Genomic DNA, 20,466 nt, shown 5'->3' with positions numbered 1-20,466 from the left:
TAACGATAAATGCATTAAAAGAAAAAAAAATATACTTTTGCATCATCCTATATTGTACATGGATGATTCAAACGTACTCCTTATACAACGGAAGAGTACCATTTTACTCGAACAGCAATATTGTACATGGATGATTCAAACGTACTCCTTATACAACGGAAGAGTACCATTTTACTCGAACAGCAATATTGTACATGGATGATTCAAACGTACTCCTTATACAACGGAAGAGTACCATTTTACTCGAACAGCAATATTGTACATGGATGATTCAAACGTACTCCTTATACAACGGAAGAGTACCATTTTACTCGAACAGCAATATTGTACATGGATGATTCAAACGTACTCCTTATACAACGGAAGAGTACCATTTTACTCGAACACCTATATTGTACATGGATGATTCAAACGTACTCCTTATACAACGGAAGAGTACCATTTTACTCGAACAGCTATATTGTACATGGATGATTCAAACGTACTCCTTATACAACGGAAGAGTACCATTTTACTCGAACAGCAATATTGTACATGGATGATTCAAACGTACTCCTTATACAGCGGAAGAGTACCATTTTACTCGAACAGCAATATTGTACATGGATGATTCAAACGTACTCCTTATACAGCGGAAGAGTACCATTTTACTCGAACAGCTATATTGTACATGGATGATTCAAACGTACTCCTTATACAACGGAACAGTACCATTTTACTCGAACAGCTATATTGTACATGGATGATTCAAACGTACTCCTTATACAACGGAAGAGTACCATTTTACTCGAACACCTATATTGTACATGGATGATTCAAACGTACTCCTTATACAACAGAAGAGTACCATTTTACTCGAACAGCTATATTAAATATCAAACATAATTTGATTATAATAACAAATTAAAAACAAATCCAAGTATTTCCCGTACTTCCCTGGCTGAATAGGTACGCTTGTATGTTGAGATGAAAACGGTGCAGTTGACTTCTCCTTTAATCCACTGAAGCTGGTACCTTTCAATATCTCCGTTCGGGACACCTGGACGTGACCAGATCACGGTAATGGTTGTGTTGGTAGCCTGTGAGTACAGTCCAGTGACACGTCCGGGTGCTGTTGGGGAGGGGGGTGGTGATAAAGAAATTCTTATCTATTATTATCATTCAATTTAAGTAGGTCACAAAAAACCCTTGTCCAAACGTTTAGGATACATATTTTTGGTGTAAAACTTAGCCACTTAAAATAAATAATTCCAATTATATTGTATATATCAACTTTATGGTGTTGTCAATGATACATATGTCTTTAACAGTAAAACTGCTGTCGTTCAAACAGGCGGTCAGTCGAGGTCGAAGCTTAGTCCCGACCATTATTCCGATTTTCATATAAAATATACTGACGCTGGATCGAAACCTAAATAAGTACATAATAGGTGTCGAAGTAAACTGACGACAAATGCATTGTAAGACATTCATTACATACTAAAATGGAAATTTGGGTCGTTCAAAACATCGGATCACTCGAGGTTTTAGCTCGGTTCCCGGCGTCCGCAAGCGATCGCAGTTTTACTGTTTATCCGCATACAACTTAAAGTCAAATGCACTTACTCGATTCATAAGTTCTTCTTGCATCGAAAATCCCTCTTCCCGTAAACATCTTGTTAACAGCAGCAACAGAAAATATATAAAATGCACCTAAAAAAAAGGTGAGTTAATTATCGAATTACTGTATGATATCGTATGCTCACTATTCTTAAGTGTGGATTCTTGTTTCATGTCAATTATTAAAATTATATTTGAATATTAGTATATGACGTCATTGCTCATGGTGGGGTTTTCATCTGAACAACAAAAACAAATGTTTTGCAAGAGATAAGGTTACATTTATTTCATAACAATGTGTAAAAATAAATTAAAGAACCATTGAAAATAACAGTAAATAGGTATGAGAAACAAAACCTCGCAACAATTCAAAAGATCGCTTTTTTCTTCAACATAACTAATTTTTGCTTAAGACGACAAAAATATCAAACATAAAATATGAGGGTCTATCCCAGTAGATAGTACCTGCAAACGGAAGTGACAATCTTGTTTCAAAGTGGTTCCCAGTCATGTCTATTTCCGGCGCTGTTTTGTTAGTGCAGTTTGTTTCGGAGTATGACTGGTCCCTATAGTGCTTGTAAGCAAAGCACACCGTGTAGGCAGAAATCACCCCATTTGGGAATTTGGGGCTATCCCACTTTAAGTTTACCGTTTTATCAAGAACATCACCTTCCACGTTTAATGGCTCACTCGGTTCTGAAATTCAATAAAATTATTAAATAATGTTTTCACGGAGCACAATTGGAAATTCAAACAGATATGCTTTGTAATCGAAACACCTTGAATGTTTGTTTTAATCAAAACATGTGGTTTATGAAAATGCCAGCACATGAGAGTGGAAATAAATTATCGATTAGTTACTGGTGTATTGGGATATTGTTGGTCCCCGTATGTTTATAGGTCCCAGTATGTTTATAGATGTAGTTGGTGTGGTTGTATCATATGTCGTCGGCTCAGTTGACTCTCTTGTAGTTGCAGCCTCTAAAACCTGTATCTGTTCCAAGAGTATTTGACATTTTTTATAACAGATGAATTATAATTATTTACGATTTTGTGATCATTTAAATATATTTATTCATGTTCTCAAGTAATTTCTAAGCTTAATAAAATTTACCAGTGGTTCTTCCATCCATTATGATGTAAGACGTTAAACTGACTAGATCCTACTTCTTGTTCTCAATATCATTTCAAGTATAGGCACTTCAAATGTTATTTATTTTCACAAGCGATTGCTTTAATACAAGAATAACATTTTGTTTGTTTATAGTCTTCTCTTACAAACATGTTCATAAGCTACAGCATGCATTTCTTAATTATAATTATATTTCAAAGGTTACAACACTACTCCGTTATCATGTTTAGGTTGATTTTCTGTTCTACAACTAGTCGCTTGTGATGCTTTATAGACATGTTTGTTTGCTTTCTTTACTTCATATGTGTACGTTACCGCCTTACGTTTCACAATGACTTTACCATTTAAAACTTCATACACATTTGCATATGTACACTTCATAATTGCTCAAATACAACTCAACACTACAGATTGTTTTGCTGCTCTACATTATTCATTCTGTACTTTTGTCTACATTATATTTGCTTTACTCTAATAATACTTCTTTATATTCATAAAAGAAAATCTATATGATCAACTTCGTTAAAAATTACAAACTTTATAACTAATACCTTTTAAAAGCAATATAAGCATTACTAATTTAACCAACAACATTTGTTTACAACCAGTTAACAAGAACACCCCTTAAATAAGTAAAGCTTAAATTATAAATTTTAATTAGAATGAGGATATTGTCCCTAATCCAAAAGTTCCCAAAATACATTCTCAAAACCTGGTGTTTTTAATGTCCACTAAACTAAATTTTCATTAAATATTGAAAACACTGTATGAGCATAATACGTGAATTTCAATATCAAACAACTCATTCAGAGACCTCCGACAACGGTTGAACTGAAATCCTTTTAGAACAGTTATGAATGTTCTAGCACTGGTGAACCTTTTCAGAAACTTTAATTTTACAATTATTCCAAGATGAGATAGGTTTGCCCTTAATCACAAAACAATAATCTTCAAGAACTCCCTCAAACTCTACAAAGTTCACTTAATAATTCTTGGTCACCGATCAAGAAAATAGACGGTGCAAATTTAAAATCAAATACAAATAACAAAACCCTACACTCTATACATGTTTTACTACTCTATACGATATTAACATGTTACGCATGAATAAGCACTATTCACTACACACCTTAGAATACTGTAAACTGTTAACATATTATCTACACGTTATATATCTGATCATATACTACTTAATACATAAGTTAATACTATATCCGTGTTACATCTGACCACTTGATAACTGTTTTACTTCTCTACACGTTCCTCACTTGACTACTACACACTTTATACATGTGTTACTACCATTAACCACTCTAGACTTTATACATGTCTTCGTACTCGACACGTTATATATATGATCAGATAACACTTTATACATGACTTTATACTCGAAACGTTATATATCGGATCACAAAACACTTTGACATGACTTCATACTCGACACGTTATATATGTGATCACATAACACTTTATCACTCTCTTTATGCTTGACACGTTATATATCTGATCACATAACACTTTATACATGTCTTCGTATTCGACACGTTATATATATGACCACATAACACTTTATACCTGTCTTCACACTCGACATGTTATATATCTGATCACATAACACTTAATACATGATTTCATACTCGGCATGTTATATATCTGATCACATAACAACTTTTACAGGTTTTCATACTCGACACGTTATATATCTGATTACATAACACTTTATACATGATTTAGTACTCGACACTTTATATATCTGATCACATAACACTTTATACATGATTTCGTACTTGACACGTTATATATCTGATCACATAACACTTTATACATGATGTCATACTCGACACGTTATATATCTTATCACATAACACTTTATACGTGTCTTCTAACTCGACACGTTATATATCTGATCACATAGCCCTTTATACATGATTTCATACTCGACCCGTTATATATCGGATCCCATAACACTTTATACCTGTCTTCATACTCGGCAAGTTATATATTTGATCACATAACACTTTATACATGATTTCATGCTCGACACGTTATATTTCTGATCACATAACACTTTATACGTGTCTTCTAACTCGACACGTTATATATCTTATCACATAACACTTTATACATGATTTCATACTCGAAACGTTATATATCGGATCCCATAATACTTTATACCTGTCTTCATACTCGACACGTTATATATCTGATCACATAACACTTTATACATGATTTCATACTCGAAACGTTATATTTCTGATCACATAACAATTGATACATGATTTCATACTCGACAAGTTATATATCTGATCACATAACACTTGATACATGATTTTATACTTGACACGTTATATATCAGGTCACATAACACTTTAAACATTTTTTTTTAAATTCTATATTGCTCTCACCCTATATGGTTCCGTTTTTCCCTTATATCCCATATTGGGTCACCTACTAACCCCGTAACTTATAATACCTTTATACCTATATACCTTATGCTATACACCTGATATTTTTATTCTACACTATATTCAAACATTATCACCCTAAATTTTATACTATCTATATTCATTTTTACTCTAAAATTTACACTATATACAGATACACTATTTCACAAAGTTTTATACATTTTATATAATTCTCCATTTTATACATGTTTGACCACTCTACACGCAATAGATGTTTAATTTATCTATACTTTATTTATTATTTACTAATCTACACATTATATACACGACAATTGTTTAATTTGTGCATGTGTCACTACTCTACGCGTTTTATTATTTATCATTGTACACTATATACATGTATTTTACACAAAACTTTACTCATGTTTTATAATTCAAAATATGTTTATAGTTAACACTTAAAACATGTTTTACTACTGCTCTCTCTATACATGTTTTACTACTCTACATTATATACAATGTTTACTACTCTTCACTTGTTTTACATGTTTTACAACTCTACATTGTATACAGGTTTTACTATTCTATACTGTATACATGTTTTACTAATCTACACTATATACATGCTTTACTACTTTATACTGTATACATATTTTACTACTCTACACTGTATACAGATTTTACTATTCTATACTGTATATATGTTTTACTACTCTACACTCTATAGATGTTCTACTACTCTTTACTATATACATGTTTTTCTACTTTACACTTTAAACATGTGTTACTTCTCTATACTATATACATGTTTTACTACTCTTCACTTTATACATGTTTTACTACTTTTCACTTTATTCATGATTTACCACTCTATACTGTATACATGTTTTACTACACTACACTTTATACATGTTTTACTACTCTACACTGTATATTTGTTTTACTACTCTATACTGTATACATGTTTTATAACTCTATAATGTATACATGTTTTTTTCTACTCTACACTGTATCCATGTTTTACTACTTTATACTATATACATGTTTTACTATGTTTTACCATTCTTTATTGTATACAAGTTTTACCACTTTTTACCACTTTATAATGTTAACATGTTTACTTCTCTATACTATATAGATGTTTTACTTCTCTACACTGTTTACATCTTTTACTACTCTATACTTTATACATGTTGCACTATTCTATATTATATACATGTTTTACTACTCTACACTGTATACATGTATTACTTCTCTATACTGTATACATGTTTTACTACTCTACATTGTATGCATGCTTTACTACTCTACACTGTATCCATGTTTTACTACTCTAAACTGTATACATGTTTTATTGCTCTATAATGTATACATGTTTTACAACTCTATACTATATACATGTTTTACTACTCTACACTGTATGCGTGTTTAAGTACTCTACACTGTATACATGTTTAACTACTCTACACTGTATATTTGTTTTACTACTCTATACTGTATACATGTTTTACTACAATACACTTTATACATGTTTTACTTCTCTACACTGTATTCATGTTTTAATATCTACACTGTATATTTGTATTACTACTCTATACTGTATACATGTTTTATTACTCAATAATGTATACATGTTTTACTACTCTACACTGTATGCATGTTTTACTACTCTACACTGTATACATGTTTTACTACTATTCACTTTATACATGTTTTACTACTCTACGCTGTATACATGTTTTACTATTCCATACTATATACATGTATTACTATTCTACACTGTATACTTGTGTTACTACTCTACGCTGTATACATGTTTTACTACTCTACACTGTATACATGTTTTACTACTCTACACTTTATACATGTTTTACTACTCTATACTATAAACATTTTTACTTCTCTATACATTATCCATAGCCTTGACCACTTTACACTTTATTCATGACTACTCTACGTTTAACTGCACATAAATTTATGTCTGTTATTGCTTCACACTTTATACATCATTTACTTCGATACTCTTCGCCTTTTATATGTTTAAATATGCAACCGACTCCTTTAAGTATGTTTTACTACGTTATATAAATGAACAATAGTGTAGAGTATTAAAACATGTAAAATGTATACTTGTAATAACTAAATACTCTACACGTTATTTACCTGATTAAATTACACTTTATACATGTTAAAAAACTAGACTGGGCTACGAAACACTTTATACCATTTGACTACTTTACACTTTATGCATGCTAAACTACTTTATATGTTATGTACTGATCTACTCAGTACTTCACGCATTTATAACTACACTACACATTTTACGTTTTCAATTTTCTACACGTTATTAGTTGAAAATTTTATACTTTATACATGCGCTATGCTCTTCACATAATATTTTTTACTACTACATATTTTAATACTCTAAACGTTATATACTCGACTACTCTACATTTTAAACATATTTCACTATTTTACATTAAACATATATTTTCATACTCATATACTTGTAATAACTTCTTTACACTTTGTACATATTTTACTACTTAACAGATTATATACTTGACTTCTTTACACTTTATACATGTTTAAATACTCAATACTTAATACATGTATTACTACTCTGCACTTTAAATAGCTCACTAATCAATACTTTATACATGTTTTACTACTCTGCACTTTATATAGTTCACTACTCTATACTTTATACATGTATTACTACTCTGCACTTTATATAGTTCACTAATCAATACTTTATACATGTATTACTACTCTGCACTTTATATAGTTCACTACTTTACACTTTATTTACGTTTTTCTCCTCTACACTTTGTATGTGAATAAAAAAACGTTGTTCTTTATTCAAGCTGGTTTCTATATCATACTCCGAGCTCCGTACTACATTCTGTACATTCGACTTACAATTGAACGTATAATATATATCTGTTTTGAAGATTTGCTTTTAATTTTCTCTTTATACTTGCTTGATTTCTTATTTCTTTTTTATTATTATACACTCTGCTACAGAACCAGAAATGGCTATTTATCATCTATATCATGTTATTGATGTTTAAATACTTCGTCAAACAGCCCCGCATGATCGCTTTGTTTTAACTGAGGAATAAAAGGCATTTTAGGGCAAAACAATGCTTATTTTCAGAATTTCTTAACAGCCTTTGAACCAAATCAGCAGTATGTTAAACTATTTTTAGGTCTGTATGACTTGTATCTGTTTAACAAAACCTGTTAATAATAACTAATATATTGCAAATAAGGACGAAACATTTGACGGACCATTGTAAATCTCAAAGTTATGATACAATGATTGCCAGTATCGTCGAACTATCAAACATATCTACTAGCATTCAATTCACTTTCAATTGACAAGTATATGGTTTTGTAACAGCGTTTTCTTAACAAGTTCCATAGGTTCACTTAGCCCCATATGTCAAGTATTCTTTGTGGGCATACATATTATTAAATTAATAATAAAATAAAGTTAATCAATCAATCTTCATTTGCAGAAACATACTTACATTGATTATAAGAACTGCTAGGTGCACGATTAACACCTGGGAATACGTCCACTGGCTTCGTTTGAAGGCATTCATCTGAAAAATGTCGGTAATACAACATCAAATGCAAAATGAGTGGGTAAAGACGCTCTTCAACATCATGATCTGAAGAATCAATGTCATAGATTTCTCAAACAAATACAATAGTTAATACAGTTTGTATGCAGTCTAAGTAAGTTTATATTCATCGATTAAAATGTGACCATTGGAATAAACCTACAGGAAAGTTACATGTCTCATTTTGCATATTGAACTCATTCCCACTTTATAAACAAAGCTCAATTTTTGCAATTTGCATCATCTTTAAAAACAATTACTATCTCTATGCGCACAGCTAAAAACACTTAAGGACAACAATAAAAAGTGGGGATAATCACTTGATCAGTAGCTTTAGGTCAGGAAATCGACATTTTCAATGAAAAAAATTTGGATTCAGGATATGATAAGTATGAATCCGTTTTCATGAAAATATTTTAATTTAAGATTTCAACAGTACATCCAAACACATTTTCATCAATTAATGTATGATTACATAAGACAGTAATGTTAGTAACCTTGTCATTAGGTATTGCTTCAATTGAATTGAACTTAGTCCGCCGTGGTCGAATAAGTATACTGCATACTATCATAAACATAGTATATGAAAATACTAGCTGTTAAATTATATAGAATAAAACCCACAGTAGATCTTTAAAGTGACACTCTTATTCAAAATCAATATTTATATAATATATAACATAGTGACATACAGATGTATTACAAACATAAGTTATAAGTGATAAATTTTAGCTACTTACTAAATAATGCATTTATTGAAAATATTAAATACTGATAACAATATTGTGACCGTGTATTTAATAGCTGAAAACGCAAATTTTTTAACGATTGGTAAGATAAGTTGAGTTTTGTGCTTATCGATTTACTGTCATATATTATCGTCTCTTACGGTGGAAATACCGTGTCTTTTGCATCTTTCTTTCAAATGAAACTCGGTATTTTTCATAAGAAGCATTTTTTTCGATATTTATTCATACTTATTTGGTATATCAAACATTTGTATTCATTGTGGAAAATCTTATTTGGGAGTAAGAGCGCATCTTTAAATTCATAAACCAACAATTATACATCCATGAAGAAAAAAAATCGTATTTAAATGAACTTACCATAACAAAAGTCTCTTCTAAAACAAGTTAATAAACAACTTCCATCGCTCCGACTTTCAGTTCCTCCTTCTTTCTTTCAAAGTCACGTGACCACGCAAGGCTGTTAAGTGCGCACGCATAATAAACAAACGTTGCTTTTTTAAGTACAGTTCTATGTATATTTTTGTAATTCAAAAACAAAATGTATAAAAGACGAATATGATCACTTAAATCCAGTGAATTTAATTGTGTTAAAATATATGGTTTACATTTGCAAAGACTGTGATTAATTATAACTAATTTGTATGCTTCTCATTTAATTAAAAATACATTGCAGTCAATTTCAACCATTCATTCGTCAGACACTGTAAGTGTTCAAAACCTATAACGTTGAGTATTGCACACTGAAATTTCTGAAAAAGAAACATTGTCACATTGACACTCCATCTCTTCGAACAGCATGAGAATGCATGTATTGATCACTATTCCTTAAACTTATCAGTCGATTCAAGCACATATCGTTATCTCGGTAACTTAAAGCGGGTTAATTATATCGTTTCCGTTTTTCGTAGTTACCTTCTTAAAAGTTAATAAACAAAAAGACAAAATACTGTTATAATAAGGCTCTCTCTAGCCTTATGCGTACCAAACATGGGGAGGGAAACAGTCCTTTCAAATGGTGCATAATCCGTATTTGGGTATGTACGTTCTTGTTTCCAGAGGCACACTTAAATGTCCTTAAATTATTTAATACATGTTAAAGGACTAGCTTAAGCCTTCTATAATTTCCCCCATCCCCAAATATGTGTACGGTACACAACCTCTGTGTATTGATCTTAATTTACTTGCCTTGATCCCTCTTATCAGATCTCCGATCTGAGTATCATGATGTGCAGTTTTGAGGTTTAAATATAGAAATGGACCCTAAATGGCTCTGAGCCAATAAACGAATACCCAGGAAATTGGCCCCTACTGTGACGCCAGTGCAATTACCAGGAGATGCATAGCAGGGGATTATGATGCCAAACATTCCTTAAACTAGCCCAATAAGCACTTTTTCACCAAAAAAAAACAGGAGATAGATGTACCTAATCATATCCCAATTCAAGTTAAGGATACACATGTGATAATGTTGCATAAACGTAAAGTATATAAATGTTTGCAATCCAATATTGGCCAAACGAAGAGGCCATAACTAGTGTTAATGGTACCATACCGAACATCACATCAAAATATACACTCAACAACATAACCATTACTTGATGCGGTTGATAATGGTAGCAGCGTTTTAGGACCGAGCATCATATCGAAATAGACACTCAACAACATCACGATTACTAGTTGAGATAGTTAATTGTACCAGCATTTTGAGATCGAACATCATATCGAAACAGACACTCGTCAACATAAAAATAACTAGCTGAGATTGTTTATGGCTACAGTCTACCATGACGAAACATCATATCGATACAGACACTCATCGACATAAAATAACTAGATGAGATTGTTAATGGCTACAATCTACCATGACCAAACATCATATCAAAACAGACACTCATCAACATAACAATTACTGGCTAAGATTGTTAATGGCTACAGTCTACCATGACCAAACATTAAATCAAAACAGACACTCCATAGCATAGCAATTTCTGACTAAGATTGTTAATGGCTACAGTCTATCATGACCAAACATAATATCAAACCAGACACTGAACAATTCCACGATTACTAGTTGCGATTGTTAATGGTACCAGTTTATTAGGACCAAACATCATATCAAAACAGACAGTTAACAACACCACGATTACTAGTTGAGCTAATTGATGCTACCAGTTTATCAGGACCGAGCATAGTATTGAAACAGACACTTATCAACATAACGAATACTAGCTGAGATTGTTAATGGCACCAACTCATTAGGACTAAATACCATATCAAAACAGACACTCCATAGCATAACAATTTCTGGCTAAGATTGTTAATGGCTACAGTCTACCATGACCAAACATCATTTCAAAACTAACACTCATTAACATAACGATTACTCGCTGAGAGTGTTAATGGTACCATTATACTAGTAATAGGTCCAAATGTTTTCTGCACGACTTTTTGTACATATTTGTAAGCATTACGTACATAAGAGAAGCAACGAAATTTAAGTAAGAAATATTTCGGCAATCACAGGGATGTCGGATGGAAAGGGTTAATTCACTTGAAACGAGTTATTTTATTAAACACGTGATTGTTTCCAAGTATCGGTTACGAAGCTACAAAGAAGATTGTCATAATGGGAGACACTGAGGTGATGGCTTGCCGCTCTGAGGACGGTGCCGTAGAGGTGCAGGCAACAATACTTGTAGTTATCAAACAATTAGACAATTACCAGAAGCAGCACAGTTAATGAACAAAACAGATAACTGTTCACATAAAAGGAAATAAGCACTAAATGTACTTGCTACCTTTAAACAAAGTTATGAACAGGTTTTATATCCTTAAATATAATAACTTCAGGTCAAGCAAGCTTATTGTCTACGACATCGGTTGTGGAACGCTGGTATCACCTTACTACGATGTTGATTGCGGACCACGGGTATAACCGTCAGTGCAGTTCACGCCGGAATGGTGGAGACGGACTGGCTGGGACGGACATTGGCCGGGAATTCCTAGACAACAAAATGTGGCAGCTAGCTATTCGTTTCCTTTAAAAGACCCATAGGTAAGTCACTGCTGTGCAATTATCAAAACTGGCATATAGCCAAACAAATTTACGTCGTACGGTATAAAAGTGGATCGACATTACGTAAGCGAGGTTTCACGTGTCTCTTTGCGACCGCTACATAATCGTTATTGCAAGGTCTTACAGCCTCCGCTTTAACACGCGTGGCATGAATTGAAACGGCACCTGTGTGACCTTTTGTAGCACCCTGATTCCAAACCGCGTCCTATACACTAACCCACTGAATCGTTTATTTACAAAGTAAAACAACCACGTCCGATGATACCAGTTTTACTGTTAGCAATTATTTATTTTTAAATTGTCAATTATCATGTTTTATTAAACGAGAGCAAAGTTGACTCTCAGATCTTAACCTGGCAGACTGCCTTAACTCGGTAATGCCATAGACCTGAAAATTTAAACCCAATAACATTCTCTCAGATTTAAACTACTTTGCTGAATATAACCCACACTCCTAACCAGAAACATACTCAGACTCTGAATCGAAACTAACTTCCTAACTTCCTTTTTCAACCCACTAATAAGCTAATGATAAGTTTGTATACTTCCCAATTGACCCCAATTGCAGTTGACCATTCAGAACTGTTTCTCTTAATAGTTTAACGATATAATATGATACATTTCACATCACGTGACAATAATCAGTGTTTTACTGGCTATCGCCACAAAAAGGAGCTCAATAGTTTCAGTGACGTAAAATTTAACTAGACCAAGCCCCTTTAATATGATTCTAGTATACATGGTAATTAAACTATTTTCTGGACAGCACTTAAAATAGCCATTAGCGGTTGACCTTACCCGTAGCCGATTGATCTTCGATGGTACCAAGTAACGAATGAGTTTAACAACGGCAGGTCGTTTGATAATTATTATAGAAGTCTAAGGGTCATTCTTAGCATATGGTAAAGCGATTGTTCCATCTATTCTCAGAATATCTAATCGACTCCTGCCGGTAACTGTAATGAAACTCCAATGAAAATAAGAGCTATGGCATTTTAATCACTTAGAAGCTAAAGATAGGAATGATAACCTAAACAGAGATGAATTAATATTGGCAAGGGCCATTGTTTTACACTTTATTAAAACATGTATTGTTACGTTGGTAGTATGAGGACAGGGTTATCCCTACGTTAAAACCAGCTCGGGTCAAGGTCAACGTTAAGGCCCGGTCACACCGCAAGAACTTTGCTGGAGCGTTCCTGGAGCGGTGAAAAAAAATCATCACCGCTCGTTACCGTTCACCAGAAGTTGGCACCCGTTAAGGCATCGCCGTATACGCTCGGCCACCGCTTATGGTCCCTCCTACCGCTTTGAGCTGCACAAAATATTGCGAGCGGTGAGGAGCGGGCACTTTTCCGCTCCGGCAAAGTTCACCACCGCTCCAACAACGCCCAGTCAAAGTTTGGCACCGCTAGACGCAAGTTCGTGGACGCTTGGGTCCGCTAGGCCAACGCAGAAATCTTGAACGCTGGACCACCGCTGCTTCGCCAGCTTTGCCCGGGCGGTGATTAAACGTTGCACAAACTTTGGTGGAGCGGTTGTAAGCGTTTTACGAGCGGACACGGGATTGCTGGAACGGTGTCGGGCGTTAAGGCAGCGATCCATTGCGGTGATGAACTTTGGTTTGGCGTTAGTATGGAGGTGTCGGAGCGGGACCAGAATTTGGCTATATATACGGGGAGAAATGGACCAGGAGTCCATTTGGAATCGAGCTGCCGTTGAGTACAGACCTCATTCACATCGAATTTGCTCAAGGTTACAGTAAAACTGTACTACCATGGATGCTGAGAGACTTGCTATGATTGGTGCACTAGTCCTTTGCTGCTGCCTTTCCTTCTCCAGCCTTCCTCTTCTTTTGTCCACGTGGCATGATGAACTTCAACTATCGACTTCTATCAAAAATCTATCAGAACTTCTATCAAAGCGATCCGTTCAGCTCCGTAGTCAAAAGCGGTATGCCGCTAAACCAACTTTAAACCCCTGCCGAGCCAACGCCCGCATGCGCAGAACGCCGCTCTATCAACGCTCGCGTCACCGCTAAACCAACGCTCGCTACCGTTAAGCCAACGCTATAATAACGCCGGCTACAGCGGTGCACCACTAAGGCAACGCCCGTGTTTTCGATTTTTTCCCCATTTTGTGCGCGGTGACGAGCGTTGTCGAAATTCGGTCCCCTCTCCCTACCGTTCAAGGAACGCTCCAACAAAGTTCGGGCGGTGTGACCGGGCCTTTACTTAGAGGTAACGGTCATATGAGTACATTTCGAGTCCGCTCAATATCTCTTCAACCGCTTGAAGGGTTTTAGAATAACTTGCCACAAATATTCATAATTCTGAATCAATGTACAGAGTGAATGTTACAATCGCTTTGGCTCAAGGTCAAGGTCGCGTGTAGAGGTCAAATGTCATATGCTACTTTTCGTGTCCGCGCTATCCTTTGAATCCCTTGAATGATATAAAATAACTTGCCATAAAATGTTCACCAAATTGAATCGGGTTGGTTTTGATTACTCAAACAATCGCCTGTGATTGATTGTTTGCCCTAGAAAATGTTTGCACTAAATTTACGAAAGTTTTGTAAATCGTGTTGTTTAACCGATCATTTTCAGCTCCACTTCAATTATTTAAAGGTAACACCAAATCCATAAATGGCAATAGTAAAATGTCTTTGTGAAGTTGATTGACGGCTCTCGCACCATTGGTATATAAACCGGACGTTTTGGCTCAAGCTATGCAATGTTTTATCACTTTAACAATTTTGATTTGTTAAAAATTGTTACTATGTGTCTGACCTTATATTGTCGGGTTTACCACTGGACCATCAGTTTGCCCGGTTTGACCACAGCGTGGATGGCAGCACAGACGGATTATATCCAACTAAACCAAAACCGTTACTACATCTTTTGTCATCAGATTAGGGAGTGTTTATGGAATTTGACTTACTTAGATTTGAACTGCCAAGGGTTTACAGGTAAACAATTAAGAAATATTAATTTATTCATTTACGATTTTTCTCTGATATATATATACACTTGCTTAAAGATATAATGGGAACAGTAAAAGCGATACAAAATAAAGTAAACCATGACGTTTATTTTCAGTGATTTAAATAACATGCGTAAACAGCATAAAAACGCATTTGCTTCAATTGCTCTATGCTAACGTTTGCGTCTTTATACAAAAGAAAACGCGTTTAATTATTACATGAACAGTTGTAAGGATTTACAATTCAAACAAAATAAAATTGAAAGTGAAAATATCATTTATTACTTGATCAAATCAATAACAACTTTATAAATTATCATTATAACATGAGTTTCTACATAAATCATCATTAAATAATTAATGCTATTTGACCTTTCATAAATAGTCTCAAGTTCGTTTGGGTTTTCTTAGAGTAAAAACGTTTCTTTTGGTTTGTTTAATTATTTTAGTTTCATTTCTAAATAAAGTTATTATGTTCTAATTTTCAATGACATAAAGATCAAGATCATGAATTACATAATTAGCCATACTTATCACCTTTTATTAAAGCAACTGTGCACCAGATGATCAATTTGCAAGAAAAAAAAAGAAAAAAAGAAAAGCGTCGAAAACTAACATAAACTTGGCATCGATGTGTACAATGCATTGAAACTTACTAACTGAAGTACCACATAGTTTACAATTTATTTCATTTTAGCAGTTATTTCGTATTTTTCCATTAGAAAAGATTACTGGGTATGTCTCCTAATAGTCTTTCTTATGCGTGATTGGCTAGTTGGTGTTAACACGTGATATTACCAAGTTAGGTATATAGCTTAAATATACGACTCGAATGGAGAAAGCCTTCGTAGCACAGTGGATACAACACTGGACACAGGTTCGAATCCGGTCTCCGACACATTTTTTTCACATGTTGGTACTTTTTTACAATTATGCTATCAAAGCGTTACACATTCTATTAAATAATTGTCCTGAGATTCGTTACAGAAAAAAAAAATGTTGCAAATCTGGTGTACAGTCCCTTTAAATTAAAAAAGCATGTTTATATTGGAACTATTTCTCAAACTTATGCGTTGTGTACTTCAAATAACGGAATAGAAATCTGTTCACATTTTACTTAGCAACATGGGGATGTACTCGTGAATATTATAATACATTTTTTTCCTCCGTTCGTTACACTTCTTATTGCTTTTAATGCACGTTCATGTTGTGTGTTTTATATAAATTATTGCAAAAATATAATAAATATTTTATCTAATAAAACACTTATTAAGAGGCTTGTCGTCAGTAATCAGTACCCCAGTGCCTCTCTATGCAATAGTTTACTGGTCATTCTCCAATCTAGGGCAATTTTGTTTTGCTATTGACCGACAAACGATTAAATAAGTGTGAGTTCATAAATTCATAAACACCTTTTTCAAAGAACACTGATTTCATAATCGGTAATTAATAATGACAAAATGAGTTAATGCACTACATAATATATATGCTATTGGTTTGTATTGAAATATTATTATGGAATATTTACAACATATGCATCAATGAACACTACTTTTCCGACAAATGCCACTCAGAACTCAGTACTTTGTTTATTATAATTTTGCTTCTACTCAGAATTCCGACAGATGTCACTCAGAGCTCTGTTCTTTGTTTATGTATTGTTGCTTCTGCTCGGAATTCCGACAACTGACACAAACAACTCTGTTCTTTGTTTATTGTATTGTTTCTTTTACTCAGAATATCCGACAAATGCCACTCAGAGCTCTGTTCTCTGTTTATTCTCATAATTCACGTTCTCATACTCGACGTCTGGAAAGGGATCTGAAAATACGTTAAAATAAATTACAGATTAATATATGGGTACGCGATACCTTTGAATGATCTCCCGCTGGCCAATAATTCCCCGGGTATAGTATCACTCAATGACACCACGTGACCATATAATAACCTCTCAATAAGACCAAATGTGGTGTTAAAATAACAACTATATGGGTATAATGAATATGGATTTCATTTTCGCCTCGTGACTGATCAATCAAATTACTAGTTCTCGTAATTTATTAATTAAAACCGCTGGACGTTTTATAAATTGTAAATTATAATACTCATTATTACTGTAATACAAACATTATTTTACGAAGGTAACACATAAAGGTAGCACATTTGCAGTATGGTGTTTACAATGTGGTAATAAACTATGGTAAAATATAGTTTATGTACTTGAAATTTACAATATTAAAACAAACTATCACAACACATATATGCAATAATTACAAAAATTCTCATTCTACAACAGTCATTCATACTGGTAACGGGCTTTCATCATTCTCGTAAACAAAATCATTTCAGCCATAGGCTGGTCTGTCATAAGGTATTTTCCATATAAAGCTTTAAAAGTATTATACCAGAAATAATAAATGATGTTGGTTGTATACAGGTTTTCTGATAAAATTATGTTCCGAGCAAAGAATACCCAGCCCAACAAAATAAGGCAATAACATTTCATAAGCAACGCAAATGGAAGGGTATTTCATACACACTATCGTAAGATCAAGACTTTAAGTTGAATACTAAACGAGTGTTTTAAAAAGAATTAAAAAAATGTAGATCGGAATAAGCTTATAGTATATTGCAGTCGAAATATATAGTATAACAACCAATAATAAAGGATGGGAAAATCGGTCGTACGACACGATCGATAAGATGACCTCTATATGAGCAATACTCGAACAACAGACGGTTGTAATTGTGAATAAAATCACAACAGGAAACCCACGATTTGAAAGGTAAACGAGCATTCAAATAAATGCATCAAGACTCAGAGTAGAATAGATGATACATATTATACAGACGAGAACACATTCTAGAAGCTATTACAATTTTAATTGGAACAAGTTGAAGAGAATTGTTAGACTATGCAATTTCAAAATCAAGTTGTTGCAAATAAATATTCAGAAGGAAACAAAGTGTGTAGACTTTAACAATGCATACATGTCGTTCAGTCTAACAAAACTGTCCAAGGCTTCAATTCATTCAAGATGTTTGATTCATTTCCAAGCAGGTAAAGATATCCGATGCACATTAATGTGAAATTGTGTCGCCCGGTGGCCCAATATTTGTTATCATATGAAAAGGTGTTTGGAGAACCTTGCAAGATGGAAAACTATCAGTTCACTCCCTATTTCATTTACAGAACTAAAAGACCAACTGCCATACCTGTACGAGTAGTGTACTTTCTGTCATTTATAGAACATATTATACATAATTATATTGGGCCGCCTAGCATCACGAAAGCAAAATCGCATTTGTATTTCGGATATCTTAATTCATTTCCATGCTTGTAAAGAGTTTGTTTACTTGCTCCTGCTTTCTTATCTGAAAAAGTCGTAAGACTTCAATGACCATGTTTTAAATATCACAGTCTCGAATTGTTTAAAGAAATTTGTTTGCAGATGTCCGTTTACATAAAGCCTCTTTAAAAATCGAAACTTGGGTTACACTTGTTCATTTTCAAATTAAAACTTCAAATAATTTGGCTTCGATTTTGATTTAAAGCGGTGGGATTTGTAAACAGTATAAATAAAATAAAACTCAACAAATTTTAAGAATAACATAAACCAATTTTTATGACACTCTGTTATTTTAGCGCAATGGCATAGTCACAATTACAAGTAAAGTCATCGGCACTTAAATCAACATAAAATCAAAAAAAAATGCCAAAGAAATGCGGCGACCAAAACAGTTACGTTAAACCAATACTTGTATAGTAAAATAATGTCCTTTTTGTGTTTACATTGATGTTATACCGCTTTAAATACACGTTCTACATACCATTGATTTCGCGAAAACTTGAATTTTAATCAATTATTAATAAAAATAAAGTTTACAACATTTGATGATAGGAGTAATCTTCCGGATACACGTCAGATCCGCTCCTACCCTCTGCAAACAAATCACTTTAATATTAGAAGCAGAATTGTATCTCCCAAATCGCCGCATATACTTGATTTTCCAGTTGCTTGGTAAAAGTAAGAAACCTGTCTGCCGTCTGTATGAGTTTAAAAGGATTCGTTAAAGTTGGTCGTAAAACATTGAAATGGCTTAGAAACGTATTTCTAAGCAACTGCTTAAGTTTTTGAAGTCGTATCTATATGTCCAACGGTGTAAGTGGTAAATGTGACCGCCTCTCACCAAAGAGGTTATGGGTTCAATCCCAAACCAGGAGTACTTTCTAATGAATTCCCCAAAACGGCACTGAACTGACTATTTGATAGGGAAAGGATTAGAGTTATTCACAACAGTTTTCGGCTGTTTTCACAGTCCGGCTCAATATTTATATAAACTAACGTGGTACGAGTATGTTGGAACCTAAAAAATAACGAACATAAAAATAGGTGTTAAAGTATAGGAGCGATGGACAGCGTTGCCGTTTTCATTTTCAACTTTTGCTATTAAGTGAGGAACCCTTCATCGGTGTCGGTTCATCCATTTCTTTCGTGTAGTTGTTCTAAACATCTTATTACAAATGTGTTTTTAAGTTATAGTCATGACACTAGACAAGAAAAAACAATCAATAATACATGTTACATAATTTACCGTATGCCTGGTTAGCGTACAGCTCCTCCATCGACTCTGTGGTTTTCAGGGATTTCTTCTTGTCCTCCAACATCCTCTCAAAACAGTCGTGGATCAGGATGTACTGAGCCTGTAATAAACAAAGTTGGCGTTTAACCGACCGTACGACCACATATTGTAAGATCAATAATTTGAATTGAAGACTGCCATAAGAACACTAACTGAATTGAAAGTATTACCTCCGAATTAAAACTAGGTGTGTCTTACATAATCAAAAAACAATCTTTTTATCTGTTTCGTATAAAATAATATTT

General features: G+C 33.7%; 2 protein-coding genes across 10 annotated transcripts in view; both read right to left on the bottom strand.

Annotated features, from left to right (window-relative positions):
* Positions 1 to 10,268, bottom strand: part of LOC128238353 (tyrosine-protein phosphatase 10D-like) — a 33,139-nt gene extending 22,871 nt beyond the window's left edge. For 2 of the 4 annotated variants that reach the window (XM_052954186.1, XM_052954190.1), the window contains exons 1-6: positions 9,875 to 10,268; positions 8,673 to 8,747; positions 2,461 to 2,593; positions 2,065 to 2,295; positions 1,606 to 1,692; positions 933 to 1,111 (exon numbers count right to left, since the gene is read on the bottom strand). In XM_052954186.1, the coding sequence (XP_052810146.1) occupies positions 933 to 1,111; positions 1,606 to 1,692; positions 2,065 to 2,295; positions 2,461 to 2,593; positions 8,673 to 8,747; positions 9,875 to 9,877 (708 nt within the window). In that variant the 5' untranslated portion in view covers positions 9,878 to 10,268. Of the gene's footprint in view, positions 1 to 932; positions 1,112 to 1,605; positions 1,693 to 2,064; positions 2,296 to 2,460; positions 2,594 to 5,136; positions 5,465 to 8,672; positions 8,748 to 9,874 lie in introns of those variants that run through there. The other 2 variants (XM_052954188.1, XM_052954189.1) reach the window with 2 other exon arrangements.
* A 5,397-nt stretch (positions 10,269 to 15,665) lies between these two features.
* LOC128236866 (phosphatidylinositol phosphatase PTPRQ-like) overlaps positions 15,666 to 20,466 on the bottom strand; it is a 33,823-nt gene continuing 29,022 nt past the window's right edge. For 2 of the 6 annotated variants that reach the window (XM_052951990.1, XM_052951991.1), the window contains 2 exons: positions 20,174 to 20,282; positions 15,666 to 18,952 (listed from right to left, as the gene is read on the bottom strand). In XM_052951990.1, coding sequence (XP_052807950.1) covers positions 18,843 to 18,952; positions 20,174 to 20,282 — 219 coding nt within the window. In that variant the 3' untranslated portion in view covers positions 15,666 to 18,842. The other 4 variants (XM_052951995.1, XM_052951992.1, XM_052951993.1 and 1 more) reach the window with 4 other exon arrangements.

Source organism: Mya arenaria, chromosome 6 (genome assembly GCF_026914265.1).
Source record: "Mya arenaria isolate MELC-2E11 chromosome 6, ASM2691426v1".
Lineage (NCBI taxonomy): Eukaryota > Metazoa > Mollusca > Bivalvia > Myida > Myidae > Mya > Mya arenaria.
Note: the sequence above shows the minus strand (reverse complement) of the source record. Positions and strands in the feature narration are given on the sequence as shown.